Genomic DNA, 13,510 nt, shown 5'->3' on the forward strand with positions numbered 1-13,510 from the left:
AAGCAGTGATATCACTTACATTTTCAAACATTGAGGTATATTAATATATCTTTGCATAAGACTGAGATTCGATTTCAAGTTTTATTATTTCTTAGTAAACATTGAAAGGGATTTTTTTTCTTTTTACAGGCCTACTTTCTTTTCCAACAACACCTGGAAATGATATGAGGAATGGGAACAATTGGGACTAAGGTGGGCAGAGGATCAATGAGGTATTAAGAGATGTTTGACTTCTTTAGTTTCTTTTTTTTTTTAATACTTTTTATTTTGACCAAAGTGGATTAAAAATCTTTCACAATAATATTTTAGGTACATAGTGACATTGAATCAGGGGTATTCCAACCACCAATGTTGTCCTTCCTCCACCCCTGTTCCCAGCACGCGTCCCATATCCCCTTACTTTGCACCCTGGGCTGCTAGTATAAGTGGTCCCCTCTGTATCAAGCTTGTTATGGATTGGGTATATATTCTGTTGTCGTTGGCTTTGGATTTGGTGTCTAAGTCTGATCTTTTTTTATTTCTACTCAATGTTCACACAACTGTCTCCATTATTTCCCCCTCAATTTATGAGGCAGAACAAGATGATTCAAGTTATGTGGTTCAGTTTAAAGGGAAAACAGTCAAAAGCAAACAAGCAAAAAATGGAAGAAGTTCTTGTAAAGGCTATAAATATCAACTTAAGAGAAGAAAGGAAAAAGGAAGAAAAACATACATAACAACAATACAAAAAAAGAAAAAATAGGGTCCAGAGAGATAGCATGGAGGCAGGGAGTTTGCCTTGCATGCAAAAGAACGGTGGTTCAAATACCAGCATCCCCCATGGTCCCCGAGTCTGCCAGGAGCGATTTCTGAGCATAGAGCCAGGAGTAATCCCTGAGCGTTGATGGGTGTGGACCCCCCCCCCCCAAAAAAAAAAGAAAGAAAAAAAAACTACAATGACACACACAAAACAAACAAACAAACAAACAAAAAAAACACCTCAGTGGGCCCGGAGAGATAGCACAGCTGCGTTTGCCTTGCAAGCAGCCGATCCAGGACCTAAGGTGGTTGGTTTGAATCCCGGTGTCCCATATGGTCCCCGTACCTGCCAGGAGCTATTTCTGAGCAGACAGCCAGGAGTAACCCCTGAGCACCACTGGGTGTGGCCCAAAAAACAAAACAAAACAAAAAAAAAACAAAAAAAAAAACCAAAAACACCACAGCAATAGACAACAATCAAACAATAACCACAATCCCAGAATAAAAACAAAACAAAGCAAAAAATACAATAACAAAAAAATTTTTAAGCTTTTTTTTTTTTTGCTTAGGCACAATAAATATTGGGGAGATTAGGAAGGGAATTCCCTTGGCCTAAGGATTTCTCTACCCTTTAAGCATACTGTCATGGAAATAACTACAGGCTTCGTACATGCTCTTTTACTCTCCCCTAGGTCCTTTTGTGGTGTCTGAAAACTTTCTGCTCAGTCACGGTTGATAAAATCAGGTCTCCGTAACTAGAGATCTTGGTATTTGCACAGGTCATAGGACGGAGCCTAGGATGGAGTCTTTATGGTTCTAGAAGTTCTGTTCCATCACTGTTGTTATAATCAGTCTTCTGTAGTTGGTGGTCTTGGTTTTTGCACTGATCCCAGGATGAAGCCCAGGATAGAGTCTTTCATTATGTTTCCAGAAGTTCTGCTCAGTTGCAGTTGTCTCAGTCAGACCTCTGGAATTTGAGATCTTGGTTGTTGTACAGATCATACAAACGAGACTAGGGTCTTTCTTATTGGTTCTAGGATAAGTTCTGCCCAGTTATGGTTGTCACAATCAGTCTTCTGTAGTTAGCGATCTTGACTTTTGCACAGATCAAAGGATGACATGTCTTCTGATTTAATCTTATCATTAGGTGGTGAGATAAGACAACCTGCTCTTTGATCAAGTTGTTGCCATTTTCTTATCGTCAGGATGTCATATCAAAACTGGCACATGTTGGTGTCAGAGCAGTATTAAGAATGTTCCAGAGGGAGTTTTGTTCCTGGAGCTGTTGCAGGGAACTATGTCTGTTCTATGTCTAAGATCTAGGGCTCAGGGTTGGATAGTCGCTGTCTAATTACATGTTGTCTAAGTTGGAACCACATGGCATATGTTCAAGGTGGGAGGTGCCCCTGGATTGTAAAATGTATGAGTTCTTATCCCTAGTAGATAAGAGTTTGTTTCTATATGTAAAATTTCCCCTCTTATAGTATGCCTTTGCAAAAAGAAATGGTGCTATGTTATATTGCTGGTGCATTTGGGGGTGAGTGCCAGGCTCCATTATCTCTGTGTCCTGGTTTTGACCTGAGCTTTTATCCCAGGCAAAACGTTTTCTTGTAGGTTTTTGTACTAAGCAGAACCAAAACAGGTAAAGTTAAGGAAGAGAAGAAAACAAAAACAAATATATATATATTTAATATATATTATTATATATTATATATATAATATATAATATATATAATATATATATAAATGAATTTTAAAAAAGTAATTAAGGGAACAAAGTGATGCAGATGACTACCTTACATTTGGGGAAAAAATAGATTAAGAGGTAGTATTATAAAGGTATTAAACATATAAAGGAAATATAGGCTTCCCCATTATCTTTGAGAGATTGTTGTGGGGGGTGGAATCCAGAACATATTTTCATCACACACCCTGGTCTTGTTGAGTTTGAGAAATGATTTGCAGCAGAAAGGGCTTGGGTAGAGTTCTTATACTGGGGGTTCTTCTGAAGCTGAATTCAGTAACAAGCAACAGTCCAGGGGTGTGAAGGAGGGCTACAGAGCATGAGTCAGCAGGAGTGTTGGTTGTAGTTTCTTGCCAGGGGACAAGATGTGGGACTGAGAGGATTGACCTCTTTAGTTTCAGAGAAAAAAATTTCCCTAAAAAGTAACCTCAAATAAATTCATTCCTGGTGTCATGCCTTAACATTGTTTTCTGAAAGAATCACTTTGCTAAATTCTTTTAGTGAATATACAGCAAATGATATATTTATCACAAAATTAAACAATTCTCTCTAAACAATATGGAAGCAGAAAGGAACATACAGTCTAAAAATAAGATTTATATTTTAATGATAGGCTATCATTAAACTAAATTTAAAGGCCCCTAGTTTTCTTACCTGTACTTGTAAATTATTTTGAACTTCATGTAATAAATAAATTTCATTTACTAGACTTTCTAGCTCCATTCTTTGCTGTGCTAGCCAAACTGCAACTTTCTTTTGAGTACTAAATATTCTCCACTTAATGAAATATCTAGAGATTATAACATACAAAATAGCATTAAATTGGTATGAGAGTTCACCTTAAAGATAAAGATGTCTGAGACAAAATAAGTCATACTATGATGATAGAAAATTGTGCTATTGGTGATGCCCCTTACTCAACTTTACCAAAAACAAAACAGAAGAAGAAAAAAGTTGGAACTGTCTCAATATGTTCTCTGCAGAATTCTTCCCAGGAAGAAATGGCATCTGTATGTCCACCAGAATAGCAGACAAACCATTTGTATAATTTAAGATAGAAATGGAATAGCCTTGGAGCCAGGAAGAAAAAGATCAACAGAATCCACTATATTAATAAAGTGCTAGTTAGAGATTTTAAACATCTGCATTCTTAATTATTTTTCTGTCCATTAAAAAGTTACAATATTGAAAAAGGGTAAGAGTGTGTTCATTAAATCTAATAAAGATATAATGATGTCAAAATAAAATAAAATAGAGATGTTTCCACAAGTGCTTTCTAAATGCTCTATTATGCATTTAAAAACTTTACAGAGATGGCAATATTAAAAGTACTAGATGCTACTATCACTCTTCATTTATCGGAATAGCAGATAAAAAAAAGCCAACCCCTTCTCAGTCACAGACCTAAGAGGAGACAGGGTAGGCAAAGCGGTACACCTGCATGACCTTTGACCCTCCATTCTTGCTCACATAAAAACCTTGATAAGCCAGAGGACCTCACAAATCAATTAATTACTTTTTGATGTCTTTCTCTAATCAAAACATTACTTGTGTTCAATGCCAGAAAATCAAACAAACTCATCTAGACCCAAATGTTCTATGATTTAATTTAGGAATATTGTTTGCCTCACTATAGGAAACTCAAAACTACTTTTTTCCCCCCAACTTTGGCCATTGTTTACTAAAATAATATTCATTCAACAAAATAATTTTTTTTACCGTCTCTGATATTCCTTTTGCAGTTTTTCACACAGGTCTCTTATTTCTTTTCGGTATAAATCTGTTGTGGCTCTAAAAACAATAAAAATACATTGGAATTTGCCTTTGTGGGGAAAAGTTAGACTATCTAAAGAACTTTACATAGATTAAGGTTTTCTTCTAAAAATTGCAGACAAAATAAACTTTGTGTTACAGTTAAAAAATAAGAAAAGCAATTCCAATTTTATACGAGTACAAACTGGCTTTTTAGTATTGTGATGGGTACCTAAAGATAAGAAAGGACAGATTCTGGGGTGAGAGTTGGCAGCTGAATAAGTGGAATGGGAGGTTAATAGTAGTGAGAGGAAGGTGGATGTCAGAACAGGTACAATCTCCCCCAGAGAGAGGAAGTTCCAGGTAAATCAGGAATGTTCTGTCTGAGGCAGACGCTGCTGACTGCAAACATGAAAGGAGACAACACCTTGAGTTGATGTGGAAATCAACCAATTGGTGGAGGGACTCTAGACCCTAGATTACTTTCCAGAGTGTTCTAGGCTATTCTTGACTAGATTTTGGATTCTAATATGAGCTATAATTTGACACAATGTGTGATTTAGAAAGAATGTAATTCATACATTCTTTGAACTTAGGGGGAAGAAGATGTGTATGGGGGTAGGACAGATGTACATGTGAAGACTCATTGTAGGTTTTATAAATCTTTGATAGTTGTGATTCCTTCTTTTTCTAGTGAAGTGCTCCATGTACAGCAATAAATTGACATCCACAGAAAAATGAGACTTTATTTTTTAAAATAAAAAGTAGTCAGAAGTATATCTTAGAATATGAGACACAGCTAAGTAGAAGCAAACTTGTACTTGTGTTTTTTCTTTCTATTTGAAATCAGTATGTAAACTCTCAATTTCCTAAGTTTTGTAAACTAATGGAAAACCAGTCAAAGTTTTCAAAATAAACAAAGCTAATCCCTCTCCAGGAACTATAAAAGGCACACATTTCCCCAGCCTTATTGCTTTGATTTATTTACATTATTTACTTGAACCCAGAGAAATGGGACTGGTTTAAAAACAAGGGTTACAGGGGCCAAGTGATCTCGGGTGCTTAAGTGGGGAAAACATGGGCAGAACTAAATACCCAAGCCAAAGTCAACAACAATAGAATCAAGAAACCCAAACTATAACAAGCTAAACACAAAATGGACCTCTTACACTAGTAGACCAGGGGCTAAGGGTGGAGGTATAGGATGCATGCTGGGAAAAGTGGTGGAGAGAATGACCCTAATTCACTGCCACTATATGCCTGAAATACAACTGTAAAAGACTTGTAATTCACAATGATATTTTAATAAAAAATTAAAATATAAAATAAAATAAGGGTCAGAGATTGCCTTGTATACAACTGATTCAGGCTCAATCTTTGATATTGTATATGTTTTCCCCACCTCCCACCCCAGATCCCTGAGCACAGAGCCAGGTGTTAGGCATGAGCACCACTGGGTATAGGCCCCATACAAGCAAAACCATTTTAAAAAAGAATTACAATAAATTACAATAATCAAAAAAGTCTAAAATGCATATGAATGTTTGGCCCAATATTTGTCTCTGACTTCCTAGTGGTCAGAAAAATCATGATGTAAAAATTGATTATGAGTGTCTGAAGAGATAGTATTGCAGGCAGGATGCTTGCCTTGCATGCCGTTGACCCATATTTGATTCCTGGTCCTACCTATGGTCTCAAGCCCTCCTAGGCGTGATCCTTGAGCACCAAGTCATGAGTAAGACCTGAGCACATCTTTGGTGTGGTTCAAATATAAAACAGAAAATCATTATGAATTTGTAGACTTCATAAGAAAAATAAAACCTATTCAAAACAATTCCACTTTATGCCTTGTTATCTAAAAGAACCCATAATATTTTTATGTCTGAAAGTGATATGATGAGAATGGATTTTAAATTTATTGTTTAAAATGAATACAAGGATGGCATTCTGAAAAATTCTAGATCTCTGTTGGTGTATGTCAAATTTAGTTCCCACCTATTTTAGTTCTATTAGACCACTTCATCACTACCCATATTAAAGTTATGTACCTCCCTTTGTGTGGTAGATGATATTATTCCCCCATTTGATAAATGCATAGAAAAATCTGACTTGCTTTTACAGGTCAAAAAAAGAAATACTTCACTTTTTAGGAGAGAGAGAGAGAGAGAGAGAGAGAGAGAGAGAGAGAGAGAGAGAGAGAGAGAGAGAGAGAGAGAGACAGAGAGAGAGAGAGCGAGAGCAAGAGAGAGAGAGAGAGAGAGAGAGAGAGAGAGAGAGAGAGAGAGAGAGAGAGAGAGCACGCTCTCGTGTGTTCAGGTATTTGGGTAACAAGCAAGAGTGCTCAGGTTTACTTTTGACTTAGGGGTCACTCAGTGCTTAGAATTGAATTCAAATCTAATTCATGCAAAACAAGGACCTTAACCTCTGTATTATCAACTTGGTCCTTTTACTTAAAAAATAAATATTGGTATTAATTAGTAGTGACCAGAAACACTCTTGGTAGATACTGTCCCATCCTTGACTTCAGTTGGTTTATTCTATTCAATTATTTGCATTTATAATCCACACTCTACTTTTCAGTTATACCTGGTTCATTATTTAGCTTGTTATTATTGTTTATCCAACAAAACTGCAAGTTACATTATGCTCACTATTAAGTATGTGAGTAATAGAATATTTATAGAAAAAAATTTTTTACAATAATCGTCTAAATGAAAATTATGTATCTCCTGTCATCCCATTTAAAACCTTTGCACTAAAATCCTACTTTCTAGTTCTTCCTGGTAAAATGGACTATTTTGCTAGAAAGAAATCGTCACAGAGAGGAAAAAAGAAACATTAAATGATGTTAACTTTCAGAGTTGTTTGTAACATAAAAATAGAAAAAGTTTTATCAAATGTCTTATCAAGTGAGCTCTCACTAGATAAATATATCATAATTTATAAAATAAATGCTATGTCGTTGGAAAAAAGAATGAGTAAAGAACTAATATATAGGATTTTTCTGTTTGAAATAGTCTCAAACTGAACCATTAAAAGAAAAAAATAATTTCCTCATTCATCACTAACTTCTCCAAATTTTACAATTGAATTCTTTTCTATTTTTCTTCCAAATTATTTTTCTTAGTTTTCTTGTAATATAATTGACATTATAAATTTCTAAATGTAGCTTTAGGTGGAAAAATGTTTGTTATAGAAAAAGTACAATCCAATGCTTGTACATGTATGAACACACATATAAGTGTATGTATTATATATATTATTTGGAAGAACATTGAAGAACATTGAACAGTGATATTTCTGTGGAGAGATTAAAGTAACTTTTACTCTAAATTACATTTATACACTCTAATCTTAAATCAAGCACAGTCATTCATTTATGGGCCACACCTGCAAGTGTTAAGGGGTTATTCCTGGTTCTGTGCTCAGAAATGACTCTTGACATGCTTGGGTACCATACAGGATGCCAGACGTAGAATCTGGGTTGGCTCAGGAGAGCAAGTACTTTCCTGCTGTATTATTGCTCTTGCATTACTTTTTTTTTTCATGATTGGGGCCGGAGAGATAGCATGGAGGTAAGGCATTTGCCTTTCATGAAGGAGGACGGTGGTTCGAATCCCAGCATCCCATATGGTCTCCTGAGTCTGCCAGGAGTGACTTCTGAGCATAGAGTCAGAAGTAACCCCTGAGCGCTGCCGGGTGTGACCCAAAGAAACAAAAAACCAACCAACCAAACAAACAAACAAAACAAAAAATTAAGGTAATCAAAACTTGTGGAAATGAGTGTCACAGTGGATCAGTTTTGTGACAATGTTCAAGAGCATACTTTTCACCAAATTCACTAGTCCAGGGTATTGTGCTGCATTTTGTATTAAAATTGTAATTTGCCTACCTTTTTAATAAAAGATTCAAGATAATTATCTATAAATCATTTTTGAAATTGTAAAACAGAGAGAACTAATTTAAGCTCCCTTTTCTAGAGCATATTGTAAATAGATTTATTATCACTAATTTAAAACACAAATATTAAAATAACCAAAGGCACCAACGTACGTTAAAAGTTCATTGAGCGTGATGATTCCGTCTTCTATATTTTTTATGTCAACTTTCCTTTTTATGAGGAAGTTTTCTTTCTCAGTTATAAATATTAAGAGCTTTTCATTTCTATCAGAAAAAGTATACATTGAATTAAAATTATTACTTTAAACTTAGCATGAGAAAATATACAATCACAAATAAGAAATTTTAAAAATTGTCAAAGTTCAGTTCATGGACTTAAACAACCAAATTAGTAAAAACAGAAGCAAAAAAGAAAGTTTTTGAGTGGGAAAGATATTATATGTCACAGGAACTATTAAAATAAACCTGTAGGGGAGGAGGGAGATGGGAAGCATTGGTGGTGGGAATTTTGCACTGGTGAAGGGGGGTGTTCTTTTTTATGACTGAAACCAACTACAATCATGTTTGTAATCATGGTGTTTAAATAAAAGAAAAATTACAGCAAAAGAAAATATGTAAAACTTGCAATATCTCACAATAGTGTCATTAAATCATTGTCAGAAGGTTTACTTAAATAAATAATGGTCCTATGGTCTTTTATTCCTAAACAAGTATGTTTCCTCCAACACAGTTATTGATTCTGTGGTGCTTTTGTTTGTTTGTTTGTTTTGGGGGCACACCAGGATGCTCAGGAGTTAATCCTGGCTCTGCGCTCAGGAATCGCTTTTGGCTAGATGGACATATGGGATGCTGGGGATCAAACCAGGTCCATCCTAGGTTGGCGCATGCAAGGCAAATGTCCTACAGCTGTGCTATTGCTCTGGCCCCCTGTGGTGCTTTGAATAATGAAATTAGTCAGAACAAGTTTAAATACTGGCTCTAGGGCTTCCCGCCAGTATGGTTTTGCAAAGAAATATTGCTGATCGATGAGCCTCAGTGTCCCCATCCATAAAAATGAGCACCACAGTATCTGTTTTTCCAGAGATATCAGGGTAAAATGGTATATAAAATGATTAACCCAGTGCCTAGCACTTGTGAGGCATTTTATTAAAAGTGGGTAATTTACCTCTTTAATTGCAGAGCAAATAAAGAGAATTTTAAATTTTTTGGTTAAAGTTTGTAGACAATGATAGGAATGTGCTTATAACAGAAAAAAATGATGTTTCTGATTTTCTTTAAAGTTGCCCACTTCCTCCAGCATTGAAAAATGTTGAAGTCCGACCTTCCATTTTGACATCTGGAGATTGGGATCTTTGGAAAGTTCTTAGGTCGATGGTGTTGTGAAGATGAGGGTCTCATAGTGGGATTAGTGTCCTTTTAAGAAAGTTTGACGTGAGGTGGCAGAAGCCAGAAAGGATGCACTATCTAGGATCTGAGTATGATGCTTCTGAGCTCAAACTTCCAGTTTTTTTTTTGTTTTTGTTTTTTTTTTTTGTTTTTCGGGCCACACCCGTTTGATGCTCAAGGGTTACTCCTGGCCAAGCGCTCAGAAATTGCCCCTGGCTTGGGGGGGACCATATGGGACGCCGGGGGATCGAACCGCGGTCCTTTCCTTGGCTAGCGCTTGCAAGGCAGACACCTTACCTCTAGCGCCACCTCGCCGGCCCCCAAACTTCCAGTTTTTAAAGCTGTGAGAAATCAAATTCTAATGCTTAAAAAAATGTGTATGGCTATTTGAAACAGTAGCATGAACTATCAGATAAAAATCTAACTCTAACAAAACATTTAATGCTACAATTGTTATCAACATATTTTTATGACTAAAAAGAGTTTAAAGATTTAACAAATAAATATACTAAGTTAGCATTGAAATTAGAAAAAAATTTTTGGGACAGATTGGTGGCGCAAGTGGTAAGGCATCTGCCTTGCCCGCGCTAGTCTAGGACGAACTGCAGATCTATCTTCCTGCATCCCATCTGGTCCCCCAAACCAGGAGCGATTTCTGAGCACAGAGCCAGGAGTAAGCCCTGAGCGTCACTGGGTGTGGCCCAAAAACCAAAAATAGAAAAGAAATTAGAAAAAAATTTGCCTGGAGAATATTATTCTTGGGGTGTGTAGTAGAGTGTGTGTGTGTGTGTGTGTGTGTGTGTGTGTGTGTGTGTGAAATGACTAACACCAGCAGATTTTGCATAAAAGAGCCCTAAATGTGCTTCTCAGCCCCACATGGTCTCTTGAACATAATGGATAGTGACCTTTAAGAAGCACCTGGCTGGGAGTAGTCCCCAAGCACCACCAGGTGTCACCCCCAAACAACAAAATGCAATCATTCATAGTAGGCTATTTAGTTGGATGTGATCAAACAATTGTAAACCACTCTCCACAAGTTTAATGTTATAATGATGCACATGAACTAAACTTCACGCAAACAGTTGTGGACTTTCCATTTACATTTTAACATCACCTGATTGTAGAGATTAGTCCTGAGACTATTATTATCCTGTATGACATGCTGATGAATGACCAAGGTCATAGGTCTACAATTCTGAGCAAGACAGAGGGTTTGCCTTGATCTATTTACAGTTTTGTGGAACAAAGAACTTTGTGTCTAGTTTATTATAATGCAATGACTGATGAATTCTAAAAATGACATCAGAGGAATGTCTTAATAGGATCATTTTGGTGGAAGAAAGGTGAACGGGTTAGAGGTGGTAAAACAGAAATGAAAAGCACATTTGAGAGGCAAATAAAAAACCAAGAGACTAAAAAGGTAAATAGAACAGAGTTGAAGAGGAGAATAAATTTTATTTAAAAAGTGCTGGGGAGGTAGAATTAAAAAATGTGTATGTTTCACAGGAGTTCAATGAGTACTGAAAAAGAGGAGTTTACCAGGAGAATTCTCCAGTCTCTGGGTTTTGCCAGAAAACAAATGCAGGTTGAACAAGGAAATACAGGCACAAAGTTAGTGTCTGAGAAAGACACAACTCAGAGCTTTTCTATATAGTTTCATGGGATTATTATTTCCTGGTTATTCTTAGGAAGCTGGCTTAAAAGTAGAAAGTGTGCAGTTGATGTTGCTGGATATGATTTGACACAAAATGAGGAGAACATTATTTCTGTAGAGCAGGTTAGGCAAGCAATCACTTAATTTTGAGTTTATTTATTTTTGGGTAAAAACTATTTTCTTGTTGTCAATAAATTTTAAGCATATGGGTGGACAACTTTGCTAGAAAAGCACCCCACCCACAGTGATTACTTTATGAATGAATTAAAACATACTCAACAAGTATCTTCTTCTGGCGCCTTGTAACTCTGTCTTCTTCTCTTAAAGCAGTTCTATATTGTTTGCTTAAGTTGAGATATCTCTCTCGTAGATCTTTGTTTATTAAACAAGCGCTATTTAGTTTCTCAGCTTCCTGGAAAAGATTCAATGCAGGCTGTTGTTCAAAACTTCTTTGACTGGGTTTATGTTTCATTTTTGTTCAATATATTTAGTCAGGGACATTAAAAACAGTTGCATCAATTCTCTGACTGATGCTTTTTTTTGGAAAGTCAGATGGGCTTTCAGCATTAACCTGCTGACTATATATCACTAAAAAATCTAAGTGAAAAATTATTTATTTATTTATTTATTTGGGTTTTGGGCCACACCTAATGGCGTTCAGGAGTTACTCCTGGCTCTGTGCTCATAAAATGCTCCTGGCAAGCTCAGGGGACCATATGGGATGCCAAGAATCTAACCTGGGCTCATCCAGGGTTGGCTGAGCGCAAGGCAAACGCCCTATCGCTGTGCTATTGCTCTGGCCCCATAGATGAAAAAATTCTTTAAAGAAGCTCTAATGAGATCATATGTAATGAGGACTAATTATACCCTCCAATAAAGCAAGAGTCTAGAGTAGTACTTCTAGACTGAAAGTAAATTTCACACCTAGGATATTTACAGATAAGAAGGAAACCACATAGGAACTAAGCTGTTGTTCTCCTAAGTAACAAAAGTCAACACTAGAGCTTGTCCAGGTGAAGACTTGATAAGTCTCCACTTCAGTAAGGAACCCTAGAATTTGACCAGAGAATGTGAATTGGAAGCTTAAGTGTTTGATTTCAGTCACCAGGGAACTTAAAGATGGGTGATACCCTCTGGGCACTTGACAGGAGTGAAAATCTGTCTCCAAATTTGTTCCCAAAATCTGTTCCACCATCCTCAATGACCTCAAACTACTTACTTCTATGTATATTTTCAAGTACAATGTGCAGAACACACACTTTTCTGCCAAAAAAAGGGAAGACAGCATGGGCCAAAATTGACAGGTAAAAGATTATACGAATATACTATCAAAACATTAGATATTCAAATGTGATAAATATAGAGAGACTCACCCGTATGTGAGCAGGCCCCTTCCACTGCTACTGACATTGCTGCCAAAGAGATGGGCCCAATGGATCAAGAATAGAGCAGGCCGCACATTTTTTCTAGTTAATGAACCCCAGAACAACACATAGAAAATACCACTATACTGTAAAGGTCACAATAGAAAAACAGCTCAGAACACCACAATGCTTAGTGAATGACAATGATAGTTAAAGATTCAGCTAGTACCAGCCACCTATACAGCTTCTCTGAGAAGGACTTTCGAGAAGAAATGTGGGGAGTATTCCAAGAACTCAAAGATACCATGTACCAGACAGAAGGAATAGCCAATGAAGCTCAAAAGGATATACAACTAGAAATAACAGGACAAAAAAACTTGGTAGGCAAAATGAAAAAAAAAAAACACTGAAGGCCACACCAGCAGAGTAATAGTGAGCAGGAAAATGAGCTACATAACACCTCCATAAAACAGAAGATGGAAAAGAGCTTTAAAATAAAGAAGATGGAAAAGATCCTAAAAATAAAAGACTTTTGGGATACTCCTGTATCCCAACAGGATATAGCAGAAGTCAACAGGAATAGCAGAAGACTCATTGGGGTCCCAGAGAGGCAGGAAGAAATGCCAATGAAGAAGCAACAGTCAAAGACATTCTTACTGAGAAGTTTTCAGACCTGAAGAGTACATGCGCCTGCATCCTGGATGTGTGAAGAGGACCAGCAAAAACAAATTCAAATAAAAGTTCCCTAAGGGGGCTGGAGCAACAGCACATTGATAGGGTGTTTGTTTTGTACTCGGCTGGACCTGGGTTCTATCCCTGGAGTCCCATATGGTCCCTCAAGCCAGAAGCAATTTCTGAGCATAGAGTCAGGAGTAACCCCTGAGCATCACTGGGTGTGGCCCCAAAATAAAACAAAACAAAAAGTTACCTAAGGCATACCCAAGTCCCAATGATAAAAAACCATAGATAGAG

At 36.7% G+C, this 13,510-nt stretch overlaps 1 protein-coding gene across 1 annotated transcript in view; it reads right to left on the minus strand.

The window, feature by feature from the left end:
• Positions 1 to 13,510, minus strand: part of CCDC175 (coiled-coil domain containing 175) — a 58,879-nt gene that overhangs the window by 21,221 nt on the left and 24,148 nt on the right. The window contains exons 8-10 of the mRNA XM_049770249.1: positions 8,288 to 8,398; positions 4,202 to 4,273; positions 3,137 to 3,272 (exon numbers count right to left, since the gene is read on the minus strand). Of these exons, the coding sequence (XP_049626206.1) occupies positions 3,137 to 3,272; positions 4,202 to 4,273; positions 8,288 to 8,398 (319 nt within the window). The remainder of the gene's footprint in view (positions 1 to 3,136; positions 3,273 to 4,201; positions 4,274 to 8,287; positions 8,399 to 13,510) is intronic.

Source organism: Suncus etruscus, chromosome 3 (assembly GCF_024139225.1).
Source record: "Suncus etruscus isolate mSunEtr1 chromosome 3, mSunEtr1.pri.cur, whole genome shotgun sequence".
Classification (NCBI taxonomy): domain Eukaryota; kingdom Metazoa; phylum Chordata; class Mammalia; order Eulipotyphla; family Soricidae; genus Suncus; species Suncus etruscus.